At 43.4% G+C, this 23,566-nt stretch overlaps 1 protein-coding gene across 1 annotated transcript in view; it reads left to right on the top strand.

Annotated features, from left to right (window-relative positions):
* Positions 1-23,566, top strand: part of LOC108800739 (adhesion G protein-coupled receptor L3-like) — a 185,872-nt gene that overhangs the window by 58,629 nt on the left and 103,677 nt on the right. Inside the window, exons 5-6 of the mRNA XM_018572729.1 lie at positions 2,391-2,429; positions 18,271-18,454. Coding sequence (XP_018428231.1) covers positions 2,391-2,429; positions 18,271-18,454 — 223 coding nt within the window. The remainder of the gene's footprint in view (positions 1-2,390; positions 2,430-18,270; positions 18,455-23,566) is intronic.

Below are 23,566 nucleotides of genomic sequence, written 5' to 3'. Positions count from 1 at the left end.
GCAGCCATTGTCCTATCACATCCCACCTCAAGCTGACACTCGGCTCTGGGACTCTGGGAGGCATATTTTGAATGGCTGCTCGGCGCATGAACTGACAGTGCTGTGCTAGGGGAAGGCTGAGGAGCCTCTCACCTAGAAAAGTGGAAGGCACACGGGGACCCACTGGCCAATAGTCACAGGCAAATAGTCCCACCGCACTCTTGACCGAGAAGCCCCATATAATGTGTGTGTGTGTGTGTGGGGGGGGGTGCTGAAGTGGCCACGGATGTCGCTTTTTTTTCAAACCTTGGTGTGTCTGCTAGATAAAGTCTTATAATTTGAGGAAGCTGAACCCCCCCCAGGGAAAAAAATTATCTACGGCCCTGTCCTGTTTTGTGGGTAAGTGTGCCAGGGCACTGTTGAATTCGTGCTCATCTGGGTCTTCATCTGAAGAAGTGGGCATCTGTCTGGAAGATGCACGGGAATTGGGTGGCCGCGATGTAGCAGGGGCTGGAGAGCCAGAAGCGGATGGTTCAGAGCGTGCGGCTGCCATATTACCTCCTCGCCGCCGCTTCTGTGAATGCCGGGGGCCCTGAAAAAAAGTCCCAATATCTGGTTTGGGCTGTCGGGCCGGTGTCAGTTTGCAGGCCGAGGGATTCTTCTTGCTGGTGGGACTCATAACAAAGCCGATATATGTGCTGAGAGGGCGTTATGAGGTGATGCCTGGCCTGAAGTGTGGGAGCTAGCAAGATGTGCTGCCATCTGCCACCATGAGCAAGCTCTGCCATTTGCACGTGTTTTTGATGCATCTGCATGTGTTTTGGTGCGTTCCAGAAATAGGGCATGCTGCAGTTTTTCCACATGCTCTGGAACTGAACTCTGTGGCGTGAACTAGAGCCCAAAATACCATTGGAATACATTGGATGCATTTTTTATGTAACTGCTCTTCTCTGCATCGTCTCCACATTTGGTGTGCACAAGCCCTCAAGGAGCACTCTACTAGCTCTGTTAATCCTTCTTGGGCTTTTTAGCATCAGGCATCTGTTTCCCAGCTTTGGAAGGCTGCCATCTGGTCTTTACCATCAGTCCTCAGTGTTTCCCCTGAGGACGTCGGTGGTGACGAAACATGTAGGGGCAGGACTGATGAGGACTGATGGTAAAGAACGAGATACGAAAGACGCCGCAGTAACGGTGTCCCATCAGACAAAGCGTTTGGGGCTGTCTGTTATAGCCGAAAGTTTGGGGTGAGTACGCACTCTATTAGGGGGATGTATTGATCTTAATACAAAGCCCAGGAAAGCACTACTCTACCGAACATTGGAAGGCTCTGCTATTTGGCTTTGAAGCGGAGCTGTATACTACAGAGACTTTATCTGTTTATATATATTTTTTGTTAGCACAATTAATTGTCATTCACAATTATTTTCTTTTGTATTTTTGTTTACCCACCTGAATTTTTTCACGCATATGATTTGTCACTTAATGGTATTAATGCACATGAAGGTGTAAAAAAAGTGAAGAATTTTTAATGTGTATAGACTGATTATTTTTACACACTGAGACACCTAGAAGCACTTGGTTAAAAATCACCTTCTAATCGTACACAGGTTTATTAACTATTACAGTGCCGTGTTTTTTTATTGATTAACGGCACTTGCATTGATGTGTTTTTTTATGATTTGTAGTTCACAAACACGACTATATGGTTTTTGATTCACCTACTAGCGCTGTTAATTTGGTTTATACATTTGACTTTAGAGGGTGGTTGAACATGTAAACATAATCGGACCATAACCGCTCACAAGAATAGTGATATCACTGAGTTTACACTATAGTTTCACTAGATTCACAACTTGTTGTGCACATTTTCATGTGTTGTGTCTAATCAACAATCACACACTTTCATGTGTTCCTATGTCATCAATAGATCCTAGAACCCCTGTTAATTGAAATAATTAGCAATACCGATCAACACCATGTAAAGCAATAGGCAATATGTGTACATGCAATTTTGAGCATTACTTGCTGTAGAAGCACAGGGGGGCACTATTTCTCACCCAAAAGTACGGAATGTGACTGGTGCTGGGAGCTCTTCTACAAAGGGAGATTTTAGCAAATGGGCTGTCAGACAGGTAAGTTGTTTTTTGTTGTTGTTTTTTTTAAGAGTACTGCTGTTGTAATTTAGCTAACCACCTGATAGCATATCTTTAAATCATGTGCATTAAAACACACAGGTGTGCATGCGTCCTAAATGGTACATTTATTAATTGCACTCTAAATGTTACATTTATTAATTGCATCATTATCACAGTTCTGGATTCCTAAATATTTCTTGTGTATCGAATATATGTTTAATATATACAAATGTATGTTACTGTACCTCTAACTTTTTTTAAACATATTTTATCTAGCTGCAGAAGAGAGAGCGATCATGCAGAGCATATGTTCAGGTAAATTTTTTATTTCTACGTTGTGTATGTGTCTAGTTGTCTTTTATAGGTTCGGTCATTTTCAAGTGCTTTTCCAAGCCTAAAACATATTTGCAATACGACATGCAGGTTAATGCTCACTATTTTATTCTGCCAAAAAGACTAATTAGAAGTCTGAATAATTTACTGAAGAGCACTAGTATGGGATGTACAGTGCTAAACAGAAGCAAAACATGCAATTAACGCAGCTCATTCAAACAAAACACTGTGAACACAGTGCAAAATTTGTCTTAAATCATGTGTCTGCTCCAGGCTGCATAAATGCAGCACAAAGAGACAGTTGGTTGCTAATTTTCTATTATCGTTTTATCAACGTATGCAGCCTGGACTCAACTGCATGCTTCCATACTTGCTTGGAAGTATGCAGACATGTAAAATCACCCAAAAAGTTAGGGAGTTGCCTTTGATTCATATCCCCTCACACTGTTTCACCCACCTTCATCATAGATTCACTGTGTGTTTTGTTAGTCTTTGTAGTTACTACCTACTGACATAGGTACTCATTTGTTCTTAAGGTTACCACTGGAAAAAATGCCAGATTTATCTTTCCTTTCATTAGCATTTGCAAGTTAAATTTTTGTTGGCCAGACCAATATATTACTGGCTAGCTGACAACCTTATGATTACCTATGTCAGCACGAGGGTAGTGGACATTTTCTTAGTACATAAGATTTAACATGAACTACTGTCGAGGAAAATGTCCCTTGTCAATAATGGCAAACTGTATTCTAAAACAGGAGCTACTGGACTGAGTAGGCAGAAGACTGGCTGCTCAGTAGGTATGGGTAATGATTCTAATAGTAGTGTTTTCTTGTGATTGTGGTATTTAATAATAATAGAAGTATTATAGAGAAAATATGGACGTTAGCACCGTGAACTGTATTTTTTAAATACATTTTATACATATTAGAATATCATTTAGAATCACACCCATTATGGTCTAACCAGGTTACATAAGGACTCATTCCAACTAGCTTTATTGAGCTGCCTTCGGCAGTGTTGCCCAACGCAGTCCCAACACATAGACAAGGCAAATTGCCTTATGTCTTATTATGTCCTATTGCGCATTGGTGTGCGCTGGAAAAAAAAGTAGTACTTGTTATATTATTGTGTAGTGTATTACAATGTGCTGTAATGCATTGCAACGCACTGACGTACATAGACTTAACTAAAGTGTCAGCCTAAATACATTTTCTTACAAAAAAGGAAAAAAGCAAGCATTGTGATGGGTTTTGCAACACATTGTAGCATGTGTGCACAATGCTCATCAGCCATGTGTATTTTGTGCACCTTAATGCGCGCCTGCTATTGTAAACGAGCCTTAAAACAATGTTAATTGAACTGCTCTCTTGCATTTACTTCTCTGGTTATAATGGTGATCTTTACATACTATATGCTACTAAAAATTTAGTTTTAGATGTTGTGTTCTAATAACGCTAATGAAAGCAGCTTGGTACAACATGAATGTACACATCATTTGAACCTAATGCACACCTTTTGTTATATATTTGGTGAGTTTACCATCTCACATGCATGATAGCAAATCTTTCTTCCTGTTAACACTTTTCAAATAGAACAGGTCATGGTGGTTATGTAAATAGCACTATTTATTTGCAGTATGCGTGACACTAAACTCAGGAGTTAAAACTTAAAATTGCATTCAGGTACCTTAACTATTAACAAAAATGTATCTTATTTACAAAGCCTAACTGAACAAGCTATGCACAGCTGCTCCAAACTCCATCTGCTCCAGTTTTAGTTAATCCACCCCACTGTTTTTAAGAAATATATAGAGATAAAATAGACTGGTTCTGCTTTCTGCTACTCCTGATTGCACAAATTGGATTTAGGCCGGGTTCACACCTGGGCGTTTTACAGCGCGTTCCTACGCGCTGTAAAACGCTCAACATGTGAAAACCAATAATTGCCTATGGGCATGGTTCCCACCTGGGCGTTTTACAGCGCGTAGGAACACGCTGTAAAATGCCCTACGCCCAAAGAAGTACAGGAGCTTCTTTGGGGCGTATTTGCCGCGCGTATCCATCAGGATACGGCCGGATAGCCCGGATACCTCCCCCCCATAAGCCTGTATGAAATCAAATAGCACCAAAACAACCTGTGCGTAGGCTCCATGGGTGGGCTAGTCTTGCTGGAGACCCGAAGCGGGGTTACCAGCTACCTGCTGCTGCTGCAGGACGCCAGCAAAACTCCACTAGAGGGTAATAAAAGCTGCATACTATAGCCGTGCCATCACTCCGTAACATCCGAGGTAGGTTCCAACAAACACCAGAAGAACCTTTAGGTAGGTGGAGAAAAAGGAGGAAGACAAAAGATAAGAGAAAAGGACATACAAGGAGAAGAAAAGAAAAGAGGAGGGGGGCCGCAAGGGGAATCGGGGGGGGCACCTCACCCTGACTGGGCAAATCCTGATCAGAGGGCCAATAAGTTGCGGTCCAGTCCCGTTGGCTGTACATAGTCCAGCCAGGGCGACCATGTTTTCTGAAAAGAGGCATACGAGTTGTGTAGTATAGCCGTAAGCTTCTAGTGTACCATAATACCCATGACCCGTTGCCTGACCTCCGAAATAAGCAATGTGGGCTGCTTCCAGGCTCTGGCAATTGTCTGTCTGGTAGCCAAGAAGATAAAATTAGCTAATTTCCTTTCCCTCATCAGAAGGTACCCAGGAGGGCCTCCCAAGGGCTACTGACAATGGTTGTACCGAGAACTCATCTCAGCAAATTATAGACGCTGATCCACAACCTCTGCACCTTTGGGCACTGCCACCAGATATGAAATAAGTGCCTCTGTCCGCACATCCCTGGAAACAACGGGGTGAAACGGAGGGGGCAAATTTGGAAATCCTGTCCGGGGTCATGTACCATCGGAACATGACCTTGTGGGCGTTTTCCTGGGCCAAAACATTCGGGGAGCATTTCGTCGGCCCGCCGAATGAGGATCAGACCAACAACGGGACTCAAAGGGGGTAAGGGTGCATGGAGAACCAGAGCTGTGCCGAAGAAGTGATGTGACATAACTCTGGAGTTGCAGATATCGGAAGTTCTCTGTAAGAGGAACGTTCCAGTGGGTGTGAAGATGTTGGAAGGATTTAACCCCATCTATAGACAATAGGTCCCTAATGTAAAAGGGGTTCCGGCGGGACTACCACACGAACGCCAATGTGTTCTCATAAGCTGGGGGGAATGAGGGAGTCCCGAATATGCCGGAGATGGGGAGACCTCAGCCCCGCAGTATATTTGACCGAATCCCGCTGCTTCAAACTAAACCGCAAAACGGGGTCCTGGATGGGGGGGCGTGAGGAGGGAGGAGTCCATAACAAGTTATGGATTGGGAGGGGGGCACATTCAACTATATCCATGAGAGCCCATTGGGGCAATGCTGCGGTGGAGTGGAACAGTGTTAGCGGAGCAATCTGGGCTGCTGTGCAATATTTCCCTAAGTGGGGGACACCCAGGCCTCCCTGTCCCCTTTGATGATACAAGACCTGGGCAGCCAAACGGGGCCTACGGGAATGCCATATAAAGCGGAGGATCTTCCTTTGCTCTATACGGAGAATATGGCTGGGAATATGGACAGGGAGGACCCTAAATAGGTAGAGAATCTTGGGAACGTAGGACATCTTTATAGCGTGGATCCTGCCCAACCATGACAAGGACATATTGTGCCAAGAAGTGAGGAGGGCGGACAACTCACGGAAGAGTGGGGGATAGTTTGCGTGGAAGAGTGAGTCGAGCGAGGAGGTAAGTCTAATTCCTAAGTAGGGTAGGGAAGGGGGCCAGGAGAAATTAAAAGTTTGATTGAGCCAATCCAAGGCCACCGGCACTCAGGGATATGTTCAGGGCTTTCGATTTAGTCTCGTTAACCTGTAGGCAGGAAAACGTTTCAAAGTCCGATAGCGTACGGAATAAATTGGGAAGAGAGATATTGGGAGGATAGGGCTAACAGGATATCATCCGCGTAAAGCGAGATTTTGTGAGGGGTATCCGCCAGTTCTAATCCCTGTATGGAAGCATTTTTCCGAATGGCAGCCGCTAATGGTTCAAGAGCCAATATGAAAAGAATGGGGGATAAGGGGCATCCCTGCCTAGTGCCCCGCAGTATAGGGAAAGCGGCCGAGCTGAAACCTGCATAGCGAATGGAGGCCGAGGGTTGGGAGTATAACGCAGATATCCAAGCTAAAAAGTCATCACCAAAACCCCATTTGCGCAAGGCAAAAAACAGATACTGCCATGACAAGGTGTCAAATGCTTTGCGCACGTCCAGGGAGAGTAGCATCATTTCTATAGACCGGGAACGAGCTAGGTGTATAAGTTTAAGAACTCGGCGCACACTGTCTCCCGCCTGCCTACTGGGTACAAAACCCACCTGGTCCTTGTGGATGAGGTGCCCCAGAAAAGTATTAATTCTAGAGGCCAAGACTTTAGCCAGGAGTTTCACGTCGGTGTTGAGTAACGAGATGGGTCTAAAACTAGCCCGAGAGTGTGGATCCGTTGTAGGCTTGGGTATCATGACTATATTCGCTTTAAGGGCTTCGGGAGGAAACGGATGTCCCTGCTTAATGTAGTTAAATTGGGAAGTCAGGTGGGGGGCTACAATGTCTGCAAATTTTTTATAAAAAAGGGAAGAGTAACCATCTGGTCCAGCACGTTTTGTAGATTTCAACGATTTAATCGCTAAGCGCACCTCGTCTTCAGTGATATCAAAGGCCAAAAGCTCCTTTTGTGGGTCCGTCATCGCTGGCAACTGACAGTTTTGGAAAAATGTCTCCGCCTCGGCCTAGGGTGAGTACCAGTTTTAAATACTACAAAGGGGGCAGCAAAGGAAAATTTATCATTAGTGTTCTGAGCATCTTTTGTAATGTATCGAAAGTTTATTTGTAAGACAAATAATAAAAAAAATTATTTAGAGATTGAAATGAAACGCCGAGCATTTTAAAAAGTCATTTTACCAACCAGTGTTCCTTTATATTATTGTTCAAAATGGAGAATAACAGAAATTCTTCCCATGCATGGGAATACATTCAGCCAAACACAACAGGCAATAGAAAACTTTACAGATTCCTGGCTATTAGTTGTGCAGCCTTGCCTGCTTTCTCAGCCAAGGAAAACTACCCCAGCCACGCTGCTAGACTGGGTCTCTCAATGTCTGTTTAGACCTCTAGTCTTTTTAGATTCTCTGCTTGTTCAGTCCTAGACAACCCTAAGTACACACTTCCAATATGTCCTAATTACATGCCCTTGGAAAAACACGAATGAAAGACCTAGAAATAAGCTTCAAAAGTAGTGATGTGTCTTTGGGTATAAAGATAAGAATTGTCCAGGCTATTGCATTTTCTGTCATTATCTATTAACCCCTTCATGACTGAGGCCCTTTTTTCAATTTTTGCACCCATGTTATATTCCACATTTTAGGCCTGAAAATGACGTAAAACCCCCCAACATTATATATTTTCTGAATGCCAAGACCCTATAGAATAAAATGGTGGTAGTTGAAAATTTTTATGTTGCGCAATATTAGCGCAACTCCTTATTAAACCCCAAAATTTAGTGACAAATTTAATTAAATGCCCCAAAACACAACAAATTACCCATTTTTTAAATGAAATATAAAAGATGAGGTTACAACGAGTAAAACGATACCCAACATGCCCAGTTTACAGATTGCGTGCGACCGTGAAACGGCGAAAAACTGCAGTACCCCAAAAAGTCAATAAAAGACACTTTAAAAGCCCCCACAGGTCATCAATTTAGAGATACCCCAAAATACTGGCCCTAGAATTATTGCTCTCACTCCGGCGTGCGCGGCGATACCCAACATGTGTAGCGCGTTCGTCGTTTTCATGCGTAGGCGCACCCGACGCGTGTTTACGTGGCGACGCGCGTGCTCGCGGGGGCGGGGTACTTTTAAATTTTTTTTTATTATTATTAGATTTATTTTATTTCATTTTAATTTTAAAAACTGTTTTTTTTTTATTTTTCTTTGACTGCTATCACATGGGGGGGCTTGCAAGCCCCCCCATGTAATAGCAGATGGTGGTGACAGGTCCTCTTTAAGGTGATGCTGGGGGTCCAAAAGACCCTCAGTGTCACCTTTACACTGGAAATAAGCTATTGAAGTGCAGATCGCACTTCAATAGCTTATAGCTGGGCTGCAGGAGCCCAGAACTGACAGCCCAGGGACCGGAAGTGATGCAATCTGCATCGCTCCCGGTCCCATAGAACGGGGAGGGGATCGATGAACGGAAGTTCGTCGACCTCCTCCCCAGCTCCCCGCGGACACAAAGATCGCCGGTCCCGGGCCCGTAGGAGGGGCAACGGAGCCCGGGAAGCACGGCGGGGGTGTCCGGCGGGGGGGCGGCCCCTTCTTCGGGACGCAGAAGCGATCTGGCGACAGGTAAGTCGCCAGGATCGCTTCTGTTGTAAAGCCGACAGTCGGCTCTACAAGTTTAAACAGAGTCCCGGCGGCAAAAGTCGCCGGGAGTCTGTTTAAACAGCCCCGATGCTGGCGACGTACACTGTACGTCGTCAGTCACGAAGGGGTTAATGTGAAAGATGGACAGAGAAGAAGCAAGACAGGAAAAGTATTGATGCCTTTGAACTTTGGCATTGGGGAAGAATTGAACAAATACCATGGATAGCAGGTAAAACAAACAAATGTATCCTCCAAAAAAAAACAAGCTAATTCTTTCAACTATAGGCCTAGATGACTAGACTCAATCTGCCTTATTTTGGACATACTATCAGAAGAACTAATTAACTCACTGGAGAAGGCAATTGTGCATGGAAAAGTCTTAATGACCCTTGGACTGTTTGAAAGGGGCTACAGTCAGAACCAGATTGGGGGCCAAAAAGATCCTAGGTCTATTCCAGTAATGTAAGAAAACAATTACACAAATGGTTTTCCCCTCAAAGAAATCTTGTACGGTATGTTACTGTTTTTTTTTAACGTTCTGTATCCCTCCATTGTAATCATAATAGACTGTAAGCTTTTCCACCTTCCACCTTCTTAAACCCTAAAACTGGCCATAGACTGTTAGAAATTTGTTACACCATTTGAAATAATTTGTCATCATTCAAGCATCACTGAATTAACTAATTTCATTCGAAGAACTTAAAAAATGTCATCCAGACCTGCTGGAATGGAATTCCAGACGCATACAACAGGTTTCTTTTGTGCCTTGCACATGCACATTACAATATGTACAATTGTTTCATAAATGAAAATCACATTCATGGTTAGAATTTCATTCATTTATATAAGAAAACCAAAAATATTTTCCATCCTTCTCACCACTATAGTCAAAAAGGATCATTGATTAGACCCCAATAACCATTAGAAAATTTAAAGCGAAATTATTCTAACAAAGTTGTTCTGGTGTATGGCCGGCTTAACAACCTGTTATACTCTAGTAGATCGTTTATTCCTGTTATCTTCTGTTTCCTCTTATATTGGATATTAAGTTCTTCCCTATTGTATACCCTAAAGATTGTAAGCTCTTCCATCTACTGAATTGATTTTAAACGGTTCCACCTGCTTTATTTTTCCACTTACCATATCCTCCCTTATACCCTAACAGACTCTAAGCTCGTCTACCTACTACTATCTCACTCTGACAGGTGAAAAGTCCCCATCAGGTCCATCAGCAGAGGGCGGGTACAATGCTAGTTTAGTATTGGCTATTGCAAATTGAAATAGCCAATAGTAATGTCTCAATGCTTTTCAATGGGAAAAAGTCTTTTTTTTTTCTATTCTGACATCGCTCGTGTCAAAATAAAGAAAAAAAGACACAGCAGTGTTTCTCTCCTGGGCGGCTGGGAGTGGGAGGCTCCCAGAGCGCCCGGGAGAGTTTTTTTTTCTTTTTTCTTTTACAGCAGCAGAGCCGCCGGACAATAGGAAACTATTGGACGGAGCTAGCTGTCACTGCTAGCTTCGCACAATCGTTTTCTATTTACTTTTTTTACTTTTTCACTCTTTTTCTGTTCTGCTCGGTCCCTCTGAGGGACCGAGCAGAACAGCCGAGCCGAATGCCGCTCTCCTAAACGGACCCAGTCCTTCATCTGGAACTTATCATTGACCACTAAAACCGCAAGTATCCCAGGCTATGCTATACGATAGCCTCAACACTCCTGTGCAGTCAGACCTATTGTGTTTCAGTGACAACCTTAGGAAATCAGCTGTGTGCTGCATCTGTGTACTACTGCTTACCCTGCTAAACTACCACTAACCTAAGTTGGGGGATTCGTGTATGCTGTCAATGCATTACTCTTGTCTGCTAGTACATACTTGAAACAGTGCTTCAAACATACCTGCTGTGTATAACCCTAACCAGTGCATTACCATTGTCTGCTACTACATACATACCTGCTGAGTATAACCCGAACCAGTGCATTACCGTTGTCTGCTATTATATACTTGAACCAGAGCTCCTACTCTCCTGCTGAGTATAACCTTAACCAGTACATTACTGTTGTCTGCTATTACATACTTGCCTGCTGTGTATAACCATTGATCAGTTCATTACTGTTCCCAGCTGTATAAACGGGGTGTGATGTGTTGTAGCCTCCTAACCGCCTAAACTACAAAACTGGGCAATTCAGGGAGTAGCTACTAATCTGATACCCGTTCCTATTAACCATTTCCGTCCGCAGTTGTGATCCACGGAGGGAATAGACCCTCGCCCAAGGCGAGCATTACAGTACGGCTGAAATCAGCCGTACCAGCCTGAAGTGAATAGCCGAACAGTGTTCGGCTCACTTCACTTCAGATCGGTCATTCACTCGGCTGCCCTCGGCAGCTTAGTGAATAGACCCCTATATAACCAAATGGTCAGTTTAAATGATTTAGTCTGATATATGTCTAACATGAATTGCTTACAGATTGATGCAAATCTATACTTTTCAAATAATTTGGAGATTCTTTAATCTCAGACAATGATATTCAGCCTTGGCCATTTTGTGGACAGAAGTTCTTTCACAGATGTTCCTCTTTCCTTATTCTTGATCTCTTCACTTTGTTCTCTTTTAGTAGGTTCTAGTGTCATTCCCCACTCCCAAATTTCTCTTAGCTTTTATCACCCAAAATCTTGGAAGGGGAAGATACTATCTTATCTCAACTATGATGTCTATTCTCATCTCACTTTATTCCAAATTTTACCCACAATTACTTGGAGGGGCAATCATTTTGGATTTTTCTTGAAAACTTCTGGATCATATAGTTGGATGACCTCTTCACCTGGGATTAGTAGATATACATCAATTTAAGAGACATCAAGCTATTAATCTGAAGTTCCAGGCATTCCATAAACCTATATCATCTTAAAACAATGGAGTATAGAACATTTTAGGAGAAAAAAAATATCTTTCTACACACCACTGAGGATGATGTAATTTGTGCTAAGAATGTGGTTTATTTAACTCCTTCGTGCGATTTGTCTATACATTTTGAGAGTAATATACTAATTCCTGCAGTATAATACTGTCCAAATATTGCTTAAGAGGGTGTAGTAACAGTCTGTTCTAATACTGCTTTTATACAGAGTAACCAACAAAAGTTGGGACACCTGTAGGAATTGTTAGCATAAACTTTCAAGGCTTCATTTACTTACATTGCTGCCGAACAACTGTGAGTTGTTAACCAATTACTTCCCTGAAAAAGGCCTTTATATAACTCTGAAATGTACATTGTTTTTCAGTTTTTGTGTTAACCTTAGCATCTTTTGTTCATCTCTGGCAGTTTACCGCTTACATATATACTTGAACTGCTTACATTTCAATAAAACCTGGAAAAATGGGGGTGTTCTAAAACTTTTGACCGGTTGTGTGTGTAATATGTACTGTGTGCCGCTCGGCGGTGCTGCGCTTCCCGGAGGAGCTGGAGGCTTTCTGCTCGGATCTCAATATCCCTGTGCCCGCATTACCAGGCTGGATTAGTGGGGTGCCGGACCTGGGAACCGGAATGTCCAACAGCTGGCGTACTCCTCCAAAGAAGCGACGATCGGGAAGATCGGAGGCGCCTGCAGGACACGGGTGAGACTGTTTGCTTGTCCCTATGATTCTCCCCAGTTGATGCACGCACCGACTCCTCCAGTGATTTTGGATGATCCTCAGTTTGTTGGCTCAATGGTTTTCCTGTTCAGAGCTGGACGGAGCAAGGTCGTGCCCTAAGTTACAGTTTTGATCTTGGATTGTGTTGGATTCTTCCTTCCACTTCTTCAGTGTTCAAGATTTTTTCTTTTCATTTTTATTGCTGTTTTATTTCCTCGTTATTGCGGCATAAGATGACTATACATTGGCGTTGTGCTCGACATCGCCATCCGCTGGTCATTGGGCTGTGGTCTACGGCCTCCTTATGTTACCATACTGTGGACGTTTCACCGTTTGGAGCCCCTGGGTTGCTATGTCCCCCCATGAAGGCATGTGGTTGCCGGGGCCTTGTTCCCAGGACTGGCGGGAACTGCACGGCAGGAGTTTGGCACCTGCTATGCAAACACAGAATGCCGACAGTATCAATGTCTGCTGTCGTCATGCTGTCGAATATGTTATTGTCTCTAGGTGTTCTATGTTTCCCTGTGTGTCTTTGTTGCCCTTCAACCCACCCCGCTCCACCCCCCTCCCTTGAGATGTTTCCCCACCCGTGTAGGATTAATGCTGTTCCTCATGCAGTACTGCATGCTCCTGACTAACCATGGCAACTGTAACCTTAGCCTCTTATAATGTGAGGGGCCTGAACACCCCGGCTAAACGTCACCAGGTCTTGAGGGAACTCCACAGGCTCTCTAGTGATTTGGTTTTTCTTCAAGAAACCCACCTATCACACTCTACCAATACCCGTATAAACTCTTATCGTTACCCCAAGTGGTACTACAGCCTCTCAGACTCAAACAGAACTAGGGGAGTTGCCATTGGTTTCCGCAGGGGGTGATTGCGGTGTTGTATCAGCATCCTGTGGCTAGGGTGAGGATTAACGGAGTGCTCGGCCCCCCCTTCTCCATGAGAAATGGTACCAGACAAGGGTGCCCTTTATCCCCCCTGCTGTTTGCCATCTCATTGGAACCTTTTCTATCCACCATTACTCGTAACATTAACATCCAGGGGGTGCAGTTGGGCCCTAGGGAGCACAAATATGCAGCTTACGCAGACGACATCTTATTCTATGTCAGAAATCCCCGCATCTCCCTCCCAAACCTATTAGAGGCATTAAAAAACTATAATCTCGTGTCAAATTTTAAAATGAACACCTCAAAATCCACCATTCTTAATGGTCCCTACCGCAGAAGTAAGAGATCTGAAATCTCACTTTCCGTTTTCTTGGCAGCTGCACAAACTGAAATGCCTTGGAATTTATTACTTCTGGGTAGGATAGGTGCCATCAAAATGAATGTGTTGCCCAGATTGCTCTTTCTTTTCCAAATGCTTCCCATGGGAGTCCCACCCTCTTATTTTGCATTGATACGATCCTTTGTCTCTAAATTTATCTGGAAAAATAGAAGAGCAAGGATCTCTTATAAAACCTTAACCAGACCAAGATCGCTAGGAGGAGTTTCCCTCCCTGACTTTAGGAGGTACTACAGATCTGCATCTCTGGCCAGACTAATAGATTGGCATTACGCTCAAGAGTCAAAATTGTGGGTAGAGATGGAATTTGCCATGTGTCGGACAGCCTTACATAGGTGCTGTATTCCGAAACAATATAGACAGTTGTCCGACGCCACGCATCCCTTGACGGACACGACACTGTACATTTGGGACGCACTGCACTCTGAACAGAAATGGTCATACAACTCCCCCATGATGCCTTTACTAGGTCATTCATATTTCACACCGGGACTTCTAGACGGGGTACCGCACATGGTTACAAACGGAATCTGATTCTGACCCTTTATTACACCAGGTTTTACAGGAGGGGAAGATTAAACCTGTGTCCTCACTATGTTCCACGCCCCCAGACCTACCTTCATGGATGCATGGCGTTATAAACAACTGTCACACTTTGTGCAACAGCTTCCTACACCTATACGATCCAGACAGGAACTTAACCCGATGGAACTGCTTTTTCCCGACGGTATCGCTCCCACTAAAAATATCTCCGCACTGTACAATACTCTGTCCCACCTAGAGGCCACCTCTCATCCGCCATACCTGACACAATGGGAGATGGAGCTGGACAGTCCTCTTTCTGAGAGACGCAAAGCTTGCGTGTTGGCTTTCTCGAGAGGCCTGTCCAGATCCTCACATATACAGGAACTCCATTATAAACTGCTGAGCCGTTGGTATTACATGCCCCAACGAATGCACCAGATTGACAGCTCTACATCTCCATTGTGTTGGAGGGGCTGCGGACAGGTGGCATCACACGCCCAAATATGGTGGCAATGTCCTAAAATAATTCCCTATTGGCAGGAGATTGCTGCGGAAATACTGAACATTCAGGGAACGACTGTGCAGCTAGACCCATGGGAGATGCTGTTCCATGGATCTGAGGGTTCAATGGGCAGATATGCCCGCTCTATTACACCACAACTGCTTAACGCGGCAAAACTTTTGATTCCAGCCAAATGGAAGAGTGCATCTGTGCCCGCCTTAGGAGAATGGTTGGATAAGGTGGAACAGATTAATTGCATGGAAGAACTTACCCTCATTGGCTTGGATCAAAAAGAGCGTTTATCGAAAACGTGGGCTTGTTGGCTGGCATATAAAACGACCCCATTTTACCTAGCCAAGAAAATATTAGTCCAATGAGGTGGGACTTTGGTACGGCTGGGAACCATACTATATATACATTGTATGTCCTTGAGTAATAGATAGATCTTTTATATCCATTTATGTTTCCATACTCTTACCTGGGGTTCTTGCTCAATGGACTGTAGGGGCGAAGTGGGTACCGGAAATATGTAAAGCACTGCCATAGTGACTGATTGTCAACCTTTCTCTGTATGTCTATGTGAAGTACCCCTGTATTTCTCTATGTGAAAATGTTTCAATAAAAACTTATTATAAAAAAAAAAATTGATGTAATTGATGTGCATATCTACTTTGGGTTGCTGGTAGGAATGCACTAATACCATTTTTTTTTCAGACCAAGTAGCGATACTTTTCCTGAAGTATTCGCAAATCCCAATTACCGATACCTTCTTTTTAGCGTCATATGACAGTTTTTCAAAAGAAAGACAAATTAATTTAGGATAGTGGTGGAGCGCCGGGGCCTGGTCACAACTGCAGCCGCTGTGACCCTGGTAGTTCTGCCACTGACTCCAAACTGTAGAGGGACTACAAATCCCAGTGATACATTATACAGCAATGCAGAATACCACCAGCTATAGAGGACTACAAATCCCAGCATTACATCATACAGCTATGCAGAATGGTACTGGCTATAGGGGACTACAAATCCCAGCAATACATTATACAGCAATGCAGAATACCACCTGCTATAGAGGCCTACAAATCCCAGCAATACATTATACAGCAATGCAAAATAATATAAAGCTACATACTCTGTGTTGCTCCGGGGTGGCAGCCTGATGTATGCAGGGCCTCAGGTGAGTTGTGGATGGTCTCAGATGAGCTGCGGGGTCTCAGGTGGCTGTGTGGGTATATAGGTGGGCTGTGCAGGCTCTCAGGAGGCTGTGCAGGGTCTCGGGTGGGCTGCGCGGGCTCTCAGGTGGACTGATCGGGCTCTCAGGTGGGCTGACCAGGGATCTGGATGGTGGTGTGGACGGCATGGTCCCACAGTGAGAAGGTGGAGGAGATGTGCGAGCTGGTGCTGTAAGCAGCACCCTAAGGTCCCCAGAAGGCTGACGTGAGGTCCCCAGCAAGCACGGAACCTTACGGCAGCTGCTCCTGTTTTAAATTTACAGCGCCTGTATCGGTGTAAATACCCAGTACCGATCGGTGCATCCCTATTAAAAATGCATTCAAGTACCCTAACTATTAACACAAATGTAGCTTATTTGTGCATCAGCTGTAGATCCTCAAATCATCTTTGAATTGGTGCCGACACTGTCCTTCCTTTTGGGGGATGGCTACCATTGTTCCCCATGGTCCCTGTGTGTCTTGTAAAGTAGACACCACTCCAAGCTCACTCCCATGATAAGACTATAATTTCTATACAAATTAGTAAACTAAATGTAAGATTGTAGACCATCACGGCAGGAAGCTTGGCGCTGTGGCTACTTTACAACAAACAGGGACCATAGGGAACAAAAGTAGCCACCATGCAGATTTGAGAATCTGCAGCTAAGTGATATACAAATAAGTTACAGTTTTGTTAGTAGGTAAGGTACTTTGATGCATTAAGATTTAAACAGAGGTTCCTTACAAGCTTCAGAGGATTCCTTTTGCCGTTGTAAAGGTAGGTTACCAGAGGAAGTGGTTAGATTTTTGTAGTGAGCAACCTGAAGTCCTTAAACCAGCATATCATGTTAAAGTCTTCTGAATATTTAATCTGTGACATTATTAGGCTTTTTCTTTGTCAATATCTACTGGAGGGTTAAGCACAGAGAGCAGTTCACAACAAACCAGTCCATGCAAAAGGTCTATGTAAGAACATCTTTATTCTCCCGTAATGCTGTTGCAACTCCTGTAATGCTAGGTTGCAGCTATTAAATCCAGTTTAATATCAGGGCCCTATATATGTGAAATAAAATGCAATCTCTATCCATATTAAATCAAATTAGACAGATATGTACAGGTCTGACATGCAGGACTACACTCCCACTAAACTATACCTCATTTAAATAGCAGTTGCCAGAGGGAGTGACCAGTTGTTAAACCTAATGTTTCTCCATTAACCCCCTGCACACTGCAAACAAATTCTGCATTTATACTGGGATGCGTGGCTTGTATATATTGCAAAACATGCTGTCACACACACATTTAATTCAGCAGTGACGGATCGCTGTAAAGGATAACTGCATCAAAAATATATATTTTGCAAATTGGCCAGGAAAACAAACCACTGCAGATAGGTAGTTGTTAAAATCTGTCCGTAGAAGTAACTCTGGAGTTTTCGACATCGCCGAGATCACTTGTAAACAAACGAGCAGTTTCCCCGCTGTACATTTAGCCCTGCTTGCCCGAAGCAGGGCTAAATGTAGAAAACTACCCACCTGGCGCCCGGAACTGCATGTCCTGGGTGTCGGGCGATAGGAATTCCACACCCCTGCCGCCCCTCTGTTCCCTGCCACCTCGATGCCAGGCCTCGGTTGGCCTTGTGGGATATGCGGCCCTGGGTAGATTTGCCAAAAAAACCCTACCGTATGGATATAGTTATTCTTAAACTCTTTGCATTCTTAAAAGTAATTTTGAGTCTGTTGTAGAAAATGCATTAAGAATCCTACATGGAACTATTTATTTGCCTGCAAAGTACACCTAAAATATAATGATGTATGTATAATGATTGATTTATGAGCATAGGAATTTCCGGTTCTCCTCTGCTCCATCTAGTCGTGATAGTGATGTGTGAATGGCATTCGCCCAGTTATACACCGGGCACAGGGATGGATATATCTATATCTATATATCTATATATCTATAGATATATAATCTCATTGGGATTTGATGTTTTTATGAACCAAAAAAAGGAAAACTACAAATAATTAATTGGTTACATTTTATAAGACCGAATTCTACGGGCCTTAGCAAATTCTTTCTTCTGATACTATTACTAACTTGTTTCCTTTGTTTTCAGTAAGAATGCTCACGATGGCCAGTGTACTTAACTGCTGATGCTTTTGTATATTCATATTGCTTAGTAACCATATTAATTGCCTTTTTCTGCTTTGTAGGCAATGGTTGAGACTGTTAACAATCTCCTCCAACCGCAAGCTCAGAATGCATGGCAAGACCTGACTGCAAAGGACCAGCTGCGAGCAGCCACCATGCTTCTTGACACAGTTGAAGAAGGAGCTTTTGTGTTGGCTGATAATCTCCTAAAAACAGACATTGTGAGGGAAAACACAGACAATATTCGTAAGTAAAATGTGGATAAAACATGGTTCATTTACTAATTTCTTAGTATGTTTGAAAAATATAAGTATTCACATTAGCACAAGGATGCTACAAAATGTATATAAAATTGTGGATCATTTTGGCAAGCTATAAAACTTTAATTGGCATACATGGAATAATTGAAATGAGATCACACTTTATCTGCACCTTCAAGATACTGAATTACATTCATGTGTTTTAACACTAATTTAATACCAAATTCTAGGCCAGTGGGAAAACTAAAATAGAGGAACATTGTACAACTAATATATCCCTTTTCTTCTTTCTTCATGCTGAGCAAGTTTGATGGGAGCTGTAGATTGAGAAGCTGTTTACAGTAACCTATTCACACCCCTATGGATAATATATATGGCTACAAAACAATAATTTATATAACTAAAGACATAGAAAAATGGTTATGTTTCTCCTCGTTTAATATAAGAGTGCTATTTTATGAAGAAAAAGGCTTCTCTAGCTATGGGTCTGTTGCTGTTTCACTGTGATCTCTATGATGCCCAGTTGGGGGCAGATTAAAATGTTTTCAATGCCATCTTTCTTAGAACATGGTAGTATTTATCTGTTGATGCTACCCTGGGGACACATGGGTGATAAAGCCCTGCCCTGTAATATGTAAGAAGTGATCTGAAAATCATATGGTCTTAGAGATATAACAGACCATTTGTACAGTACATACATTAACCCTTTTGCTGCTAGAGCTTTTTTGTGGGGGGGGGGGAGTGCACACGTTAAAAGCCACATTTTAGACCTGATAATGATTTAAATACCCCAGAATTATATATTTCCTGGAAGCAGAGACCCTGTAGATTAAAATGGTGGCAGTAGCAAATTTTTATGTTGCACGATATTAGTGCAACTCTATCAAACCTAAAATACACTTTCATTAATTTTAGTGCACAAAAACACAACATAATACCCATTTTTTTTGAAAAATATAAAAGAGGAGGTTGCACCGAGTAAACAGGTACCCAACATGCCAAGCTTAAAAATGTAGTGCACCTGTGAATTGGTGAAAAACTAAGGTACCCCAAATTGTCCATAGGCAACACTTTTAGGAGCTTGTACAAGTCATCATTTAGAAATGACTGTGAATATCGGCGCTATAATTATTTCTCTAATTCAAACGTATGCAGAGATACCTAACGTGTGGCACAACCGTTGTTTTCATACATGTGTGCGCCTGACACGTGTTTGCATTAGTTGAAGCGGGGATGGGGGACTTTCAAATTTTTTGGGGGGTGTTTTTTCAGGCTCCCTACTGCTTTCAGTAAAGAAAAAAAAATCACAGATGACATTAACCCTTCCTGGTCCTGCAGTGTTGTTGTGAGTATCCCTTGTGGGAAAACCTCACTTGCATTCTAATTATACACTTCTTATACACTTTTCAGAGTGTGGCACCTTCCTATTTTTGTATCCAGGGAATAATTTTCTGCTTCTATATCTGAGTTTATAGGGAAACTTTCATCCATCTTAGCAGACTCAAACCGCAGGGTCTACAAGTATGCATCCATGCCCTCTCCTCCAGAGTTGTTTTCTGATTTTCCTCTAGCTGCAGCTGTTTCTGCACAATCAGTTGAGGCTAAAGAGGAATGTACCTTATCTGTGTTTGATGACTTGGTACATGAGGACTCCAAAGAATAAATTGTATTTTAACATTTGAAATTAGGATACCACTTATTTTATATTTGTTCCCATTCTCATTGCATAACTTAAAAAATGTTTTCAAAATTGCTGCTTACCTACACAAATGCTTTTACTTGCTTAAAATTATACTTGGCTTCCCCACTATGTAATGTTAAGGAAGGCAGATATCATAGTTGGCAGTTTTCATTATAAGCTGTAAACTAGATTTGAACACTGTCTGTGCTAAACAGGTTCAAATATCTAAAAGCATTGTATGTTATTGAAAGAAGGCTCAGTCTCTCCCTCAGTTTGTCCCTCTAGTTTTAGTTCAATCTGACTTTATTAAAGTTTCAATTACATTTGAGAAAGGTGAATACACAGGTTCACCGAAACAAAAGGACAATACAACATCACAAGGTAACAATAAGTATTGGAGTGGATAGCATCAATAGTTTACACTGCAATATATCGAAGACAGAATTATATCAAAATGCCAGGGGCAGGTTGCAGAATGAGCATCTCAACATAGAGCTAGGGACCTTAGTGTCAATCCTGACCAAGGGATCATCAGCGCCATCCTACCGCAGTCCCCCCTATAGTGGGTCCCAGCTGTAAGGTACGTGACATATTGGAAGGGTGTACTTATGGAGTTCCCTAGGCCGTGGCGTGCAATATGGAGATGACTGGCAGTAGTACCAATAACATAAGGGTTAAGGAGAAGGACAAGGGGGAGGGGTACAGGCATTAGGAAGGAAAGGTGGGAAAAACAGACCTGTTGAAGTAGAGGAAGGGACAGGTATGGGTACAGCGGACGCCCACCTCCTGCCAGGCAGCTAGGTGGTGTTCGTATGTGGACATATCAAGGTGAGAGGGCTGCCAGGAAACCGTCCGAGTTTCGGAAGACCAGCCAGGCGGACCAGGTGTGTACAGATTTATCTCCTGCATCTCGTTCCCCCGCCAAGAGGTCTTCCAAGTCGGCAATACGGTCCATCTCCACTACCCACTCCACAATGGTCGCGGTGCATTTGTGCGCCAGTGGCGAGGTATCACGGTCCTGGCTGCCGTGAGGAAGTGCCTGAGGAGGCCCTTTGCCGTTTTAAGTGATTCAGGGATCATGGACCGTAACAGGATCTTAGGGTCATTTGCAATGTCAGTTCCGGTCACTCTGAGGTATATCCTCAACACCCCCTGCCAAAACCCCTGAAGCTGAGGGCAACTCCACCATATGCGAGTCATGTTGCCTTGGGCGCCTTTACAACACCAGCAGGAGTCCGATACTGAAGGCTAGTATTGATGGAGGACCACAGGGCATCTGTACCATATGGTAAGTATTTTAAGGTTCTTTTCCTGGGCCTTACTGGCGACGGAGAGAGAATGAGTGAGGGGGAATTACTTTTCCCAGTCAGCTATCGTGATGGAGGTACCAAGTTCACGATCCCAAACAGAGGTATAGGTAGGTAAATTGTGGGAGGTCAGCAGGGAGAGAATAGAGTAAATGATGGAGATGGCGTGAGGGGGGTGAAGTCTAAGAGGATGGAGTCAAAGGCCGTCTGCTCCCCATCAAAGGCGTTTGGGCCAGAGAAAGTGGCGATAAAGGAACAAAACTGTCCCTCCGCCAACCATTTCCCAGGCCCTGGACCAGAGTGAGCCTCTACCGCCAGAGTGTGATCCTGCAACTATGAGACCATCCGGCGATGGTAGGCCTTCATCCACCTGCCAAAGGAGGTTCCTGTCAGGGGTTCCCAAAGGATGGGTTCCCAAACAGAGGGGTCATCGGGCCTACATAGGCCTATAAGGCATGGTGCTTGACATAACGGTCCCAGGATGTCACTGGGGGTAAGAGCACCCTTTGCCCAAGTAGAAGGAGGGTAAGCATCATACTGGAAAATCCTCTAACGTAAACTCAGAGTTGAAACCTGAGACACAGTTCTGCTGTAAATCCTGAACTCACAAATCCTCGAAAACCCATGAGGAAATCCTCCTTGCAAAGAGGGGGTGCCTTCACTTATCAGGGGGGACGACGACACACATCTGTTAGCCTTTGCGGCCACCTGGTCTCGCAGGCATTTCAGATATTTGAGTCCAGAACATTGTATTCAGGAACTGCAATCTAGAATTTATAAATAACTATGTCCTTTCCATTTCATGTTGTCAGGCCTGCCAGTGTCCCTGAAAACATTAGTGGCCCTAATCCCTGCTGTGGCGCAGCTCTTATCTCAAGGGGTCATAGCCACTGTTTTATTGAGAAAACTAAAAGCGTGATAAACCACAAGATAGCAACCAATGCAACACTAAGAGGAATAAAAACCAACAAGCTGCCTTAATAAAATTAACTATATACAGAGACAAAACTTAACTAATCTGAGAACCTAACAGAGCTACAGTATACACAGTGATGAACAAACCAAATGTTATACAGAGCTGAGGAAGTAGTTGATTTATTATTGGTTAAAGGGCAGCATTAAAAATGCACAATTTCTTTACATACCATCCTAGGGGGTGCCCTGAACTTTCCTCTGAAGTGATGCATGTAGGATGTGTACAAAGTTCCCAAAGAGGCTGGTTTTGTAACAAAAGTTTTTTATTAAATTTCCGTAAATAGCGTAGACAGTACACATAGGTTTCAGTAGATATGGTTTTCACATAGGTAGGTTGGGTAAATAAAAAAGAAGGTACAAAATGATCATACATGCTACATGGTTATCTACCGCAAGTAAAGAGTATTGAAACTAAAATATTTTGAAGGAGAGAGGAATAAAAGGAAGGGGGAGGAAGGGTGGGGTGGGTAGTGAGTCCATCAGTTTGGTGTATTGTTGGTTGCATTGCGAAGTTTTAATTTTGTGGGTGACCCCACGTCTTTATTTCTGCGTAGGGTCCCCCTTCAAATGGAGATCCCTGACATCTGCTAGAGATGTCAAAAGACAAAGGCACCCTCCTTTATCTCTGGAGGCTGTGCCCGTAAATTCACCCTTTCTGGTCCCAAGTGCCTAGACTTAAGGAGAATATCTCAGGCCACACTCTCCAGTTCCACCCAGCAAAGTTCCTCCTATACCTGGGAGACATGTAGCTCACTGCATATAAGCACTCTCTACCCTTTCATCTGCTTACAGAAGAACCCCAGGAAATGTAAACATTAATTAATCTACTCATCTGATCTTCAATCCTGCGGCAGTCAGCGCTCACCTCTCTCCAACAGACACCCCCCCCCTCCCGTTCTGGTGGTGGAATGTCCCTTGGTGTCTTTACATCGAATTACAGCTGCATTAGACGTGATGATGTCTTGGGTACTAAGACTGCCGGAGCCTAGGGGAGAAGAGGCTGCAGAGACCGGTCTAGCAACTAAGTGGGACCAAAGATCAGAAGAAGAATGGAAGAATTCACATCAGGAATGATAATATGACCCCAAATATTTGCACATGGTCCAACTAGATGTTGTTCAAGCTTTCTTACATA

This window comes from Nanorana parkeri, unplaced genomic scaffold (assembly GCF_000935625.1).
Source record: "Nanorana parkeri isolate BGI_ZX_2015 unplaced genomic scaffold, ASM93562v1 scaffold2116, whole genome shotgun sequence".
Taxonomy (NCBI): Eukaryota; Metazoa; Chordata; class Amphibia; order Anura; family Dicroglossidae; genus Nanorana; species Nanorana parkeri.
The sequence above is the reverse complement of the archived record's forward strand: the minus strand, read 5'-3'. Positions and strand labels throughout refer to the sequence as shown.